The sequence below is a fragment of the Harpegnathos saltator genome, unplaced genomic scaffold (genome assembly GCF_003227715.2).
Source record: "Harpegnathos saltator strain DR-91 unplaced genomic scaffold, Hsal_v8.6 scaffold119, whole genome shotgun sequence".
In the NCBI taxonomy this organism is placed as follows: domain Eukaryota; kingdom Metazoa; phylum Arthropoda; class Insecta; order Hymenoptera; family Formicidae; genus Harpegnathos; species Harpegnathos saltator.
The window spans coordinates 1366731-1380491 of NW_020229894.1; the positions used below are offsets into that span (position 1 = coordinate 1366731).

Sequence of the window (13761 nt, forward strand, 5' to 3'; positions counted from 1 at the left end):
ACGTAGATGTTAGAGGAGTCGCGGTCTCGTACGCACCGGAATGTGACGCTGCAACAGAGAAGAGAAAAAGAAAAATGTGAGAAAGCGGCGGAGTCGCCGCGAGTCGTTCGCGCTGAAACGGTGTTCTCCTGTTGCGATTCTTGCGATTAAAGGTACAATAGAGAGAGAGAGAGAGAGAGAGAGAGAGAGAGAGAGAGAGAGAGAGAGAGAGAGAGGGAGAGAGAGAGAGAGAGAGAGAGGAGGTATTTTGTCATAATGTCGCGTGTTTATTTATGATTTTGTGCATTCCCGACGTTTGTAGACGTTAGAACGTAGGTGTTTAGGCTTAAGTTTTTGTACCAAGGCGGTGGACCCGTCGAGAGCGCGAGGCACTACTCATGCGAATTACAGCGAATATACACGATATATATATAATCTTTACACGCATAACACACAACTCCGAGGAAATACAAGCAGAATGCCGTAATTAAATAAATGCGCAAACAGAGATGCGATAGGGGGAAAACCGCGGGATTGAAAAACGAGGAACGACCGACGCGACTGTGTGTTTCGGTGTGTGCGAGCTCTGCGATTCGTTTGAAACGACGAGATTATTGCCCTTCTGATAAGACCGACGATCAAATACGCTCGAAGAATGGCTCGACGAGTCTCTCAGCGAGTCCTATTTGTAATCTAAATTTTAAAACGCGATTACCTTGTAAGTGTAACGATAGCGAGGAACTTTCACGATTCGCGCATGTGAGTGGGTTGAGTAATAATAATAATAATTATAATAATAATGAAATAATAATAACAATAACAACAATAATGAGAAAGAAGCAGAAAGGAAAAAAAATAAAAGGGGCACAGTGGCGGTAGAGCCGTGCGCCAAAATCAGAGATTCCGTATTTTGTCAGATAACTATAATTATTATTGCCAGTGTACCATAAAACTTTGATATGTATTGTTAGTGTATGCATCGTGGGTATTACGTAAATTTAATTATAAACCATACACACATACACTTTCACACATACACACCAATATACGAGCATACGCATATGTACACGTGTGTTTGTATAAAGGAGGATAACTCGTATATAAGATAACTATATAAATATACAAATATATAATTTCAAATAACTTTTAATATAGATTTACTTGTGTAAAATATAAGGAGAACTAACTGTGCTCAATAAATTTCAATAAATAACGATTTTGCCTATGCCAATAATTATCATTATTGCCATTTTACTTTTGTATAGGATGCGTCGTAAAGAGAGAGATACACATGTGTATATATATATATTATTTGAAAATAAAAATTCACTTGATCCGTTACGAATCGTATTACTTAAAAACAAAGGTCCCTCCGACCTCGTCGTTTAACTGCACTACGTAAAGTAAGGATATTTTAGTTGGTTTTTGAGTTGTGGTACTTATGTCGATCTTGAAATAAATATTCATAAATATTTTATTTATATTATTTTATTTATTTTTATATTTTTTAATGATATTGTATAATAAATCGGTCAATAAAAAATTTATGTGCTTCGTAAGTTCATTTTGTAGTATTGTGTTATATTCAAAATACAAGGAAAGTTCGAGGAAATGATACTAAAACGAACGAACTTTTATACTTTTATACGTTATTATGCTAAAAGTTTATACTAAATGCAACACCCGATGTGCTGCTTTTTTTTGAGAGTCTTCCTCCATCACTCCAAATTTCTTAAATTCGCCCACTTTCTTCTGAAAGAAGTTTGTCTTGCCTTCCAAGGAGATAAAGTTCATAAACGGATAACGACATAAATCGTGTATAATCTTCATGATTAATCATATACAATCTCAATTCTTATTTTTTTGGCGCATATTAACATGTTAATTCATGTTACAAACGCATAACAATAGGTGCATTCAGTACTACAACCGTTCACTGAGCGCTAAGTGAGCTCTTGCATCTGATTGGTATATATTTTTAAATCTAAAGGAATATACCAATCAAATGTAAAAGCTCATTGAGCGCTCAGTGAGCGTTGTAGTACTGAATGCACCCAATGTGCGAAACCATTGGTCTGTTCTTTGTAGCTGGCTGCACTGTTGAACTGGTGCAATAAGTTAAAGTGAGACAAATATAGGTTTTCTCATTCTAGCTTATTGCACCAGTTCAGCAGTGCAGCTACAAAGAACAGACCACATGTTTGTCAAGTACGTTATTATATTATCAGAGAGAAACCTGAGAGCGGCCAACACATTTTCTGCGACACTTTCCGCACTAGAGTCCCTATAGTAAGAGTCTGGCCAATGTGATCCAATTTTTGATTGGCTGGATACGAAATGGCGCCACCAATTAGTGATAGCAAAGTATGCGGGATATTTGAATAGCAGTAACAGGAAAAGGAAAATTAAAATACATTTTTGCAATTTTTTTATTATTAAATTTCTATATTACATAAAGTTAAAAAAATATTACATATGTAATAACATGATTATTAAATTTTATCTAATAACGGAATGCATAGCCATGGTTTTACTATTAAAAACAGGTTTTTCTAATTTTTCAGTGTGACAACTTTTTATTTTAAAATTAATGAAAAGAATTTTAATTTTGTGAGATAAATTGTGACATGTTTTTAATGCAGTACATTCAATATCTTTCATTTTCTCAATAAGGAAATTAACAATGTTATAATTGCTTTGCTTAATATAAGGCAAATAATGTACAATTACATAATTCATTTCTAAGAAATAATTAAACGTCGTATCGTTAACAAAAAATAATGTTTTTACGCGATAACATTTTAATAATAATATTTATTAATAATAATTTAATTATTTTCATCATTGTTTTTATTATATTTTAACTTCTTCATTTTTCCATCGAAAGATTCCGACATTGCTTATGTATGAGGAAAACTTAGTGGCATTGCTTGTGCTTTTAATTTTTTGGAACCATCCTGCCGCGGTTTTTCCCACATTTCTTTAGTAAAATGAACCTACAAATACAATTAGATGAGAAACATGTTTTGTTTATTATTTGATATAATTATATGCTTACCTCACAAATTGCTGAATTTCGTTTTGCTGAAGTTCGTTGAAATCGTTGAATATTGTTTCGGTTTCCAATTTTCTCTTCTAATTTGTTTCAACCATATAATTTTTTGTTTTTTACTTATTGGAAAACGTTTCATATAGAAGCCATTTTCGCTTGTATTTCTGCATCCCGGTATGCAACAACTAGTCATTTTTAAAATATTTTTATAAATATTTTTATATATAGTCCTCTTATTGTGTTGGAAGTTTTTTCCAAGATGAAATGATGTTATGTTATCACTTAAATGTGCACGCGTAAAAACCGAGATTACAGTAGATGCAGTACAGATGTAGTAGCCATTTTGTATCCAACTAGAACATTGGCCAGACTCTTAAGCCAGCGGCACACGGTGCTTGTTTTCGTTCTGGATTGCTTACTGGATGAAAATACTGCGTTCTGATTGGTGCATTTTCATCCATCTTCGGAAATGCACCAATCAGAACGCAGTATTTTCATCCAACAAGCAATCCAGCACGAAAACAAGCACCGTGTGTCGCTGGCTTATGAATCAGGTCCCGAACGCGCAACGTCCCGTCGCCAGCTAGTACGTCCTCCTTCTTTCATGAACCGGGCTTAACTTTCTATCAACATGAGAAATTGACGCTCCCCACTACACGTGAGAATACGACGAATCGCGTGTTAAAAACAATTCTATTTATACTATAGAAATGATCAGTTGAATAGAAATGGAGATAAAATAGAAATAGCTGTTATCCTGATAAAAAACTTCTACATTTCTTATTGCTTCGTCGACTAGCAGATGGGAAGGACGTGACGTTATAGTGGAGCGCTGAACCGCCGAAGTCAACGCTTTATACACTTTTCACTGACCTAGTGGTGTTCTATTTTCAATTCTGATTGCAACTGTGATTTTGTTTATGTCATACGGCTGCGTTCGGAGTGGAAATTAAATGTAAAAATTTATTCTATTTAATTTATTGTTAATTTGATTAGCGACACGTAGTGGATTTAAGACAGCCGTTAAATTGCCCTCATGTTAGACTCGAACTTTCATAGTTTGTACATCAATATTATTGTAACCGTACTTTAATTATTCCTCCTAGCATTTAGTAAGCGCGCATGCAATATAATGTACATAACACGATACGTAAAAAATGCACACATCGCGAAATTTTGAAACTCTTGCAGAATAAGTACAAAAAATTAGATTACTGTGTTATTTTTGTTAAAGATATCAGAGTATATAACATTCAAATCGATACAAGGATACACAAAAAATAAGTAGAACAGAGAGCCGCACCTAATAGTTATCAACCGTGAGAAAGGTCTGCTACATCAGTGCAAGCGTAAGTAAGATCAAATAAAAAAACACTATTTTCTAAAACAAGGTGGACTACTTCCTTCTTGCTCGAAATTGCGAAGGTCAGAATTTCAGTTTCTAATGCTAAGACAATTACAAAAATATCCATTCCTCAGTATACTATGATCATAATCTCGTGGAAATTCTCGATTTATTATGTGTAATCGGGGAGGCGCTATTGAAGTTACTAACGTAAACGTTACAATTAGTATCACGATATTATAGCGTTTGTTAGGGCTATCATCTAATTCCGCGAGCAGCCCGTAGCGCTAAATAGCATTAATAGTGTCTTCTTGAACGCACTGATTGAAATGTATTAGTCGCAAATTGTTTCTCAAATTACTTTATTCTGATAATATGGTTGCATTTGCTGGAACAACGAAACCAGAGGATTAATATATCCACGTTCGATTCGTGTTTCATGCTTTCAAATTCTATGACTTCGATCATGTCGAATAATAATAATAGCAACGATGTAAGTACTTAAGTCTTTCTCTTGTGTCTTTCTCTTTTGTACAATAATATATCTTGTTTTATGCGTAATTCTGTCAACTGGGATTTATTTGACTAACAATTTTTCTTTCCTCTTCAAATTGTTTCGTGCAGAATTTCAATCGAAATTCTCAGCGAAAACCGAGACACACGAATTCGAGTAATATCAAATTCGAATAATTTTTATTTGTACAAAGTGAATCGTCCAGTAGATATTTTTATTCGAAATTGAAAAGCGTATTTAATATATTCCATCACCACAATAACAATTTTACTTTTATTGTTATGGAGTTAGAATTTATTCTGAGTTTGAGCAAAATATTCATTTTTATGAATAATAATAATTTTATTATCGCATTGATTGAATTTTCATGGGAATTTTTGAATAAGATTTTATTCTAACACAGTTAGAAAATTTTTACTTTCCTTTTCTTAAATTTACCCAATTGCTTCATGTTCATTTAATCAATATTATAATCAGAATCTGAGTCACGGAATCATTCTCTCTATTTGCGCTTGGATAAAAACGATTTGTTGTGTTGGGAAAAGCGATTTCGCGATTTGGATTCTGATTTATCATTTAATTTTAGATCAATGCTTGGAATTACTTTATGATATCAGCGATTCTGAAACGAATAGTGCGTTTATTAAATTTATGATCGAGTATAGAAACGAAAATGTGAAGGATAGTAAATGCAGAAAAACTAAAGGTCGCCTGGAAAGTAAAAGTAATTCCGAGCTCTGTTTTGCGTAAAGCAAGAATTAGTCGTTGACAAAATGCTAAACAAACTAGGTCACGAGTATAAACAGGCTATTATTAAGGAAAATTGCCCAAGCATGGAAAATCTTAACGGATATAGTACCAAGAAAACGCCAGTGCAACAATTTTACACGGGACAATCGATTTTCATCACAGGTATTGTATTATAAAATTTAATATCGGTTATGCCTAGAATTATACATATACACATGTATGTATGTGCGTGTGCGTCTGTCTGCGCGCGTGTCTGTGTACATTTTAACATTCTTATGTATCTTAATTTATTTCAAAAATTTGAAACGAACTTTCCGAACCATCTAATATCATATATATATATATATACAGGGTCCTCAAAAAGTCCGGGGACGCTAAACTATTTCGGAAAATATGAAAGATACGAAAAAATATTCCATACAAAAGTTGTAGGGCTTATAAAGATTTATTTAGTAGTCATATCAGTTTGACCATGGGTTACGTTGCTAAGGTCATGTGAAGGTCAACTTTGTTTTTTTAAATAGAAGCCCATATTTTTTATTAGAAATTCTTATAACTTATCTCGAGAGCTTTCCAGAATACTATAATGAAGTCAGTTTTTATTAAATTCTTTCCGAGTTATGACGCTTGAAAGTTACAGTACCGCCGACATTAGCATTACCCAAAGTGTACCGCACAGAGGTTGCATGGTCGGATTTACACCTCGCGCGCGCGCGCGTGTGTGTGTGCGTGTGCGTGTGTGTGTGTGTGTGTGTGTGTGGGTAACATTTTTCAAGCTATTGTTTTTTACTTTTTCAATTAATCAAATGTTCAAAATGTCTTCCTTCTACTATTTGACAATGAGCCAAACGTTCATAGTAACTATTAATCACATGGCTTATTTGTTCTAAAGTGATCAGACATGCTTTCTGCATTATTCGATTCTTCAGCTCTTCCAATCATTCGAAAACAAGGTTTCGTCGCATAAACCTTACTTTTAATGTGTCCCCAAAAAAAGAATTCGAGAGGAGATAGTTCAGGTGATCTAGCAGGCCACTCAATAGTACCTCTCTTACCTAGCCATCCTTATAATTTTCTATTAATCATATAATATATTAATGAGTAATTTTTTTTATTTACTTGGTTTCTTGAAGTTTTGAATTTAGTTCACACACAGAATGAGCACTTTTTCAAAGATTTATATAACACAATATCTTATTAATATAGAAAATAATCATTTAATTTAATCCGAGTTCATATACATATGTAAAAATTATTACAGTTTTGTGTGACAGATTTAAATATTTTGTATATACAAAAAAAATCTAATCTTTTTGAGAAAGAATTAAAAAAATAATACCTAATTTTATCATAATCATATCATTATCACATTATAAATAAGCTTATCATTTTAAAGGAGGATCCGGTTTCCTTGGAAAGATACTAATACAAAAATTATTGCGAAGTTGCACCGATATTACTACTATCTATATACTAATACGTCCGAAAAGAGAAAATAACATTGAAGATAGGCTCAACAATATATTTGGAAATGTGGTAAATAATCGTTTAACGATAATTTAACGACATTGTCGTTAAATATCTCGTTTATAAATTATCTTTATTAATATCATTATTATTATATTACTGTTATCATACTACAATTATGCTATAGCAACCGTGTAAACTTAACATAAATGTTGGAGTCTATCATTAGCTTCAATTATTCCACGATATTATATAATTGGGTATTTATTATTAATAATTTTAGTATTAATAATAATTATTATTATATCACTTATTCATAGATTTTTGATCAACTCGAGGTGGAAGTGCCGAATTTTCGAAGCAAAATCGTACCGATAAAGGGCGACTTTTCTGTTGATAAATTAGGACTTTCTGACTATGATGAAAATCTTCTTAGACAAAATGTAAGAATTGACACATATTCCTTTCATCTTTCTCGTCTTACTTTGGCAAATTACGAACGATACCGTGGTCTTTTCGGGATGATATCAAACTAACATTTCACTGCAGGTGTCCATTGTCTTTCACGTAGGCGCGACCGTATGTTTGACTGAAGACATCAAGATTGCTACAACGATAAACACCAGTTCTACCGATTATCTCTTACATATGGCTAAGAATATGAAAAAGTTGAAGGTATCGCATTTGAATCGCACTTTTAAAAGATATTTTAAAAGTGAGATAGAATAATTACAGAGATAATATAATTACAGAGACAAATTTAATAAAAGATAATCGACACTGAAACGAGATATTGTTGATGTCTTAAAAACAAATTTTATTCTATTTATTTGTATCATTTAGTCGATTGATCGTGCAGATATGAATCTACATTGCAGGCGTTTATTTACGTGTCGACGGTATATGCAAATGGTCATTCGAAACACATCGGAGAATATTTCTATACATATCCCATTGATTACCAAACTCTCCGTACATTAATGAGGGACTTAAAATCCGAAGAAGTCAGTAAGAAAATCGTCGAGTAAGTAAATTTCTTTCATAAATAACTCTGTTCTGCTTAATTCCGCTTAAAAGAGTCAACATGTATTCTCATCTCAAGCGGAATAGAAATAACAAAATAGCGAGTAATTCTAAAAGATCTTAATAAAGAAATCAGTGTTTTTTTCTAGACATTTCCCTGAGTATATGAATACATATGTATTTACTAAAGCCATGGCCGAATCATTGATAAGAGATACAAGCGAAGAATTGCCAATTGGAGTCTTCAGACCAGCAATAGGTGAGAAATACGTTCCATTAAAATTGTACTTTTTGCATTAAATCTCACTCCATTACATTGAGTTTGCTCCGCAAAACTTGGTGAGAAATATTCTCAAAATTTTTCAAAAAATATTTCACACACATCAGGTTTCCTCATATATTTTTCCGCAAAGCATAACACATAACAACGTTGTCAGTCAACTTTGATTATAATATAAATAATAAAATAATAATATAAAATAATTATAAAACATAAGATAAAAGGGCTAAGGTCTAATTTGTACCTTTATTATGATTATGCTATACATGCAAGTACATTTGATTATCGGAATGTTTTAATCATACGTTCTGGTCACTTTTAACCGAAATTAAAAAATATTATATGTGATTAGAGAAACAAGTAAATAACAAGTAGAGAACAAAGTAAATATCATATGATGGATAAAAATAGAAACTAGATAATTTTGATCAAAACTTACTGGTGGAAGCGTATTATTAGAATTTTTAAAGAAGATTATATATAATATTCTGAATATTTCTTAACAAGTTTTCTCGTGTTTTTTTCCAGCACATAATATCGTTAGTAACTTTTGCTCTTAAATATCTTTTTTGTACATGGTATTATATAAAGTATTGATAAAAACATGTTTTGCAACATGTGTTATTCTACGATGTTCGATCACAAAGAGCCAATACATTTTATTATAACGCAATAAGAACAACGGTTAATATACGCGGATAATATACGTTGAACTTCGATACGTTTGATCGACCTTCAAACGATCATCATGCTGCCGTAATCATGTTAAAATGTAAATCAAATGTGTCGCAGACATCATATAAAAAAGAGATTACATGTATCACATTTTTTATTCTATGACGCTCTATCATAAATAGACAAAACATCTTTATATAACGCAATAAGAACACGTTGGTGCGAATAATTAGACCGATCAAATGTATCGAAGATCAACGTATAAGAAAATGATGACATTCAGAGATTAACATTATGAGATAAGTTATCCGTATCAACATGTTCTTACTGCGTTATATTAAAATATACTGGCCTTTTATAATCGAACATTGTGGAGTAAAACATTTTATGAAACATATTTTTACCAATAGTTTATATAATATACAAAAAAGATATTTAAGAGCAAAAGTTACTAACGATATTATATGCGGTTCAGCACTAGTCATTTTAAATTTATCTAACTTTTTTCAGTCACATCGCCCGCCGAAGAGCCGCTTGTAGGTTGGACCGATAATTATTTTGGCCCCGTGGGATTAATAACGTATTATTTTAAAGGAATAACGAAATATTTATGGATTGATTCTAAATGCACAGCTAACTTAGTGCCTGTTGATAAAACCATAAATGCTCTAATTGTTTCTGCGTGGGACGTCTTTAATAAATCAAAGAGGTACGGTTCAAGTGTAGCTATCAACGAGAAATCTGCACATATAGTATAATCTGTGGAAAGCGTTAAATTATGATTAGGGGCAAGTTTACACGTGCAATAGTCATAGAAGTATATGCAATGATATAGAAGCCCGTGTAAATTATCCTCGACAAAGAAGGAAAGGGCAAAAAAGCGTATTATTATTCATGAATTATTATTATCATTCATGAGTTAAATTTTTTACCTATCATTATTGTACTCGACTATATATTTTGGAAACACATTATTTTACATGATATTTTATTTTAATACCAAAATTCACATATCTCTATGTCACGTACAATTCGCATATCCGTAACTTTTCGTTTTAATACGGAACTTAAGTATTTTTAAATATATTATTTTATTGTCGCATGATAATTGAACGATCAACTATTATATTTGTTATATAATAATCAATTATTATGTTCTATACGAGAAAAAAGATCCATTTTAATTGGTCGAACGTTAACCTGGAATTATTGGGTGAAGTAAAAAGTTCTGAGCGTTTTTTCTCTTTATTTCGACGATGAAATTAACAAAGTTAGGATTATCGAATTTAGATCAAATATGCGCCGTTTTGTTCGATAACTTTTGTCTATTTTGAAGGCAATTTCATAATTCTGCGATTGAAGAAGTCCTCGTCCCTATTGGTAAAAAACTTGACCAGCTCATTTTCACAAGCCTCTCTTGAGGCCAGTTTTGTACCATCAAGAAAATTTTGCAAATGCTTGAGAAGGTGATAATTGCTTGGAGCTAGGTCTGGGCTATACGGCGGGTATAACCTACTATCCAAGCTCTCGGAGCTTCTGGCGCGTCGTCAAAGATGTGTGCGGCCTGGCATTGTCTTGATGGAACACAACACCCTTTCTATTGGCCAATTCTGGCCACTTCTCGTCGATCGCTTGCTTCAATCTGGTCAGTTGTTGACAGTGTAGGTCCGAATTGAGTGATTGGCCCGATGGGAGCAGCTCATAGTGGATGATTCCCTTCCAATCCCACCAAACACACAGTAAATCCTTCTTGGCCGTTAATCCGGGCTTGGCGATCGTTTGGACCGGCTCACCGCGCTTGGACCACGATCTTTTTCGCCTGTTGTTCTCGTATGTGACCCATTTTTCATCGCCAGTCACCATCCGCTTCAAAAATGGGTCGATTTCGTTACGCTTCAGCAAATAATCGCAGACATGAATTCGGTCCAAAAGGTTCTTTTGCGTCAATTCGTGTGGCACCCATACATCGAGCATCTTCTTGAGACCAGCCTTATGCAAATGGTTCCAAACGGTTTTCTGGCTAATCTTCAGTTCCTGGGCAATGGAATAAGTGCTCGCATGCCGGTCTGACTCGACGATTTCCATGATTTTATCGACATTTTCGACGATTGGCCTACCAGAGCGTGTCTCATCTTCGACGTCCATATTACCAGAACGGAATCGTTGGAACCACCGCTTTGCTGTTGCATTCGATACTGTATTGGGTCCATAAACAGCACAAATTTTTTTGGCCGCCTGCTCCGCTTTTTCCCTTTGGTCGTAGTGGTACTGAAGAATGTATCGAATTTTCTCTTCTTTTACCTCTGTTTTGGAACGCTCTGGCGAACACACAACTGGCTTCACCAAACACAAAACTGTCAAAGAACTTTTTTTAAAGCGTCACCTTTAAGTCGCAGTATAGAATGACCAGATGCGACGTATACATCGTGAGATATGACCTCACTAAAGCCATCTAGCGAAAAACGCTCAAAACTTTTTACTTAACCCAATATTATATATAGTGCCTACCAAAAGTTCCGAGCCACCTAAATAATTTTTGAATGGTTTGAAATGTAGGATTGAAATTTATAGGAATACAATGGGATCACAAAGTCTATTATTTAACCACAAAAATAGTCACCTCCACATCCCTGGGAGACAGGGGAGGGGGGAGCCAAAAAATCTTAAATCCTGTTGAAGCAAATTTGTTTTTCGCGTTTCAAGAGATGGTGTGTCTAGCGTGCGCACTGTATGTAAGTTCTTCCACGCGTGCATGGTCAGTCTGTTGTTTTCTCTTCGAGCGACCACATGCATGGTGAAGTCCTCGGCTTTTTTTTTTAATCAACTAATAAAACCAGTGCGATAATTTTCACCAACGCTTCATCTTAAGGCGTGAAGCCTTATCTTTCTTCTGTTGTCGCCGTGGGCCCGCTATCGCAAAATCTCAATAGAAATGTTCAAATGATCATAACTCTGCGAAAAAAATCGTAGAGACCTCAGCGACCTCGCGTTTTTTTATCTCGGAAAGCCCTTCCGAACGAGCCCTCACTCAACCCCACATGCGATTTAAGATTTTTTAGTTCCCCCCTCCCCCATCTTCCAAGGGTGTGGAGGTGCGTATTTTTGTGGTTAAATAATAGACTTTATGATCCCATTGTATCCCCATAAATTTCAATCCTATATTCAAACCATTCAAAAATTATTAAGGTGGCCCTGAACTTTTGGTAAGCACTGTATGACACTTGTACGTCGTAATAATCCTCCGAATTACGTTAATATATTTTCGTTGCAAATAATTCTTATATTTTATGTCAATTGTTGTCGCAGGAGAAGTGAGAAAACGTTGATTTACAATTACATATCGTCCAATGATGCGCCCTTGACTTGGGACAAATATTTGGATGCAGCGCAAAAATTCTCTGAAAAATACCAGCTGAAACATTCGAGTCGAACTATTACATTAATTAAAAATAACATTTTATTCAACTTCTACTCTAGGCTTGCTCACACATTATCTGTTGCATTAGTCAACGGGACGAACGACATCGATAAACAAAGGTATGTCAAGATGATTTATGATATCAAGGTAGTTTCATTACATTATATATCTGATTCAGAATACGAAGAATATACAATAAATTTTATCATACTATGAATACTATTGGATATTGGGGAATCAATGAGTGGACTTACACTAACGACAATGTTCATGCAATGTGGTATAATTTGGACAAAAGGGATAAGCGTCTATTTAATTTTGATATGCAAGGATTCAATTGGCCGAACTATTTGGATGGACATTTTAAGGGCATATTCACATATCTATTTAAAGAAGATTTGAATATTTTGGAAGTCAAAAATCGTGCAAAAATATAGGAAAAGAGGTAAATGTAACGAAGTCTCACTTTGTAAAATTCAAAAAAATTTATTATTTATTTGTTTATATATTATTTATTTATTTATTTATTTATTTATTACTTCTTTTGTTAGCAGCACAAGTACATTACGTCATTGTTTTTAGAATAACTATAAAATTGTACATCATGTTTACTATATAATTATACATTGCAGGCAGTTTCATCTCAACAACATAACAATATTGAGCTTATTCTCATTAATCATTTTGTTCATTTGGCTAATAGTGATGCCTATAGTTATATGAATATAATATTGACATATGTGTAGCTGTAATATTAACATTTGTTATTAATATCACATATGTGCGGTAATGGTAATATTTCTTTCTATATCTCTATAAACAACCTAAGTCTGATTTTTAGACTTACATAATTACATAAAAATAAATAAGATAAATAAGACCTATAGAGAGAATTTCCCAAATAAACCATGGTAGCAAATCATGTCAATTCTAATATACTTACGTAAGTATTTTGAAATATTTAAGTATTTCGATAATACATAAATATATCGCACAAAGTATTAACTGTATAAAATTCAGCTTAATCTAAAATAAATAAAATAATTATTCAAAAAGGAGACTCCCTGATTTTTACAAACATTGTTATATTACCCATTTTAACGAACGATATAAACGCATGAATGCAAAATCCTAAACTGAGAGAATAATGTTTGATATTTCTAAATTAACAATAAAATAATTAAAGTTAGAAAAAATCCGTTTTTATATATGCACTTATGCTTTGTATAATTTATCTAAATATTTATTTCGTTATCAC

The 13761-nt window shown here is 33.2% G+C and overlaps 1 protein-coding gene across 3 annotated transcripts; it reads left to right on the forward strand.

Annotated features, from left to right (window-relative positions):
* The first annotated feature begins 3660 nt into the window (after positions 1–3660).
* LOC105185695 (putative fatty acyl-CoA reductase CG5065) lies at positions 3661–13477 on the forward strand. 3 transcript variants are annotated; one of them, XM_025304440.1, is made up of 13 exons: positions 3662–3986; positions 4266–4380; positions 4863–4869; positions 5680–5802; positions 7037–7176; positions 7428–7550; positions 7657–7782; positions 7986–8131; positions 8280–8389; positions 9596–9794; positions 12392–12622; positions 12682–12948; positions 13136–13477. In XM_025304440.1, the coding sequence occupies exons 4-12, from the start codon at positions 5724–5726 to the stop codon at positions 12938–12940; spliced, it is 1413 nt and encodes a 470-aa protein (XP_025160225.1). In that variant the 5' UTR covers positions 3662–3986; positions 4266–4380; positions 4863–4869; positions 5680–5723; the 3' UTR covers positions 12941–12948; positions 13136–13477. The 3 variants fall into 3 exon arrangements, with proteins under 3 accessions (XP_025160232.1, XP_025160225.1, XP_025160222.1); XM_025304437.1 differs by lacking the exon at positions 4863–4869; XM_025304447.1 differs by lacking the exons at positions 4863–4869; positions 13136–13477 and having other exon boundaries at positions 3661–3986; positions 12834–12942.
* Positions 13478–13761: the final 284 nt, after the last annotated feature.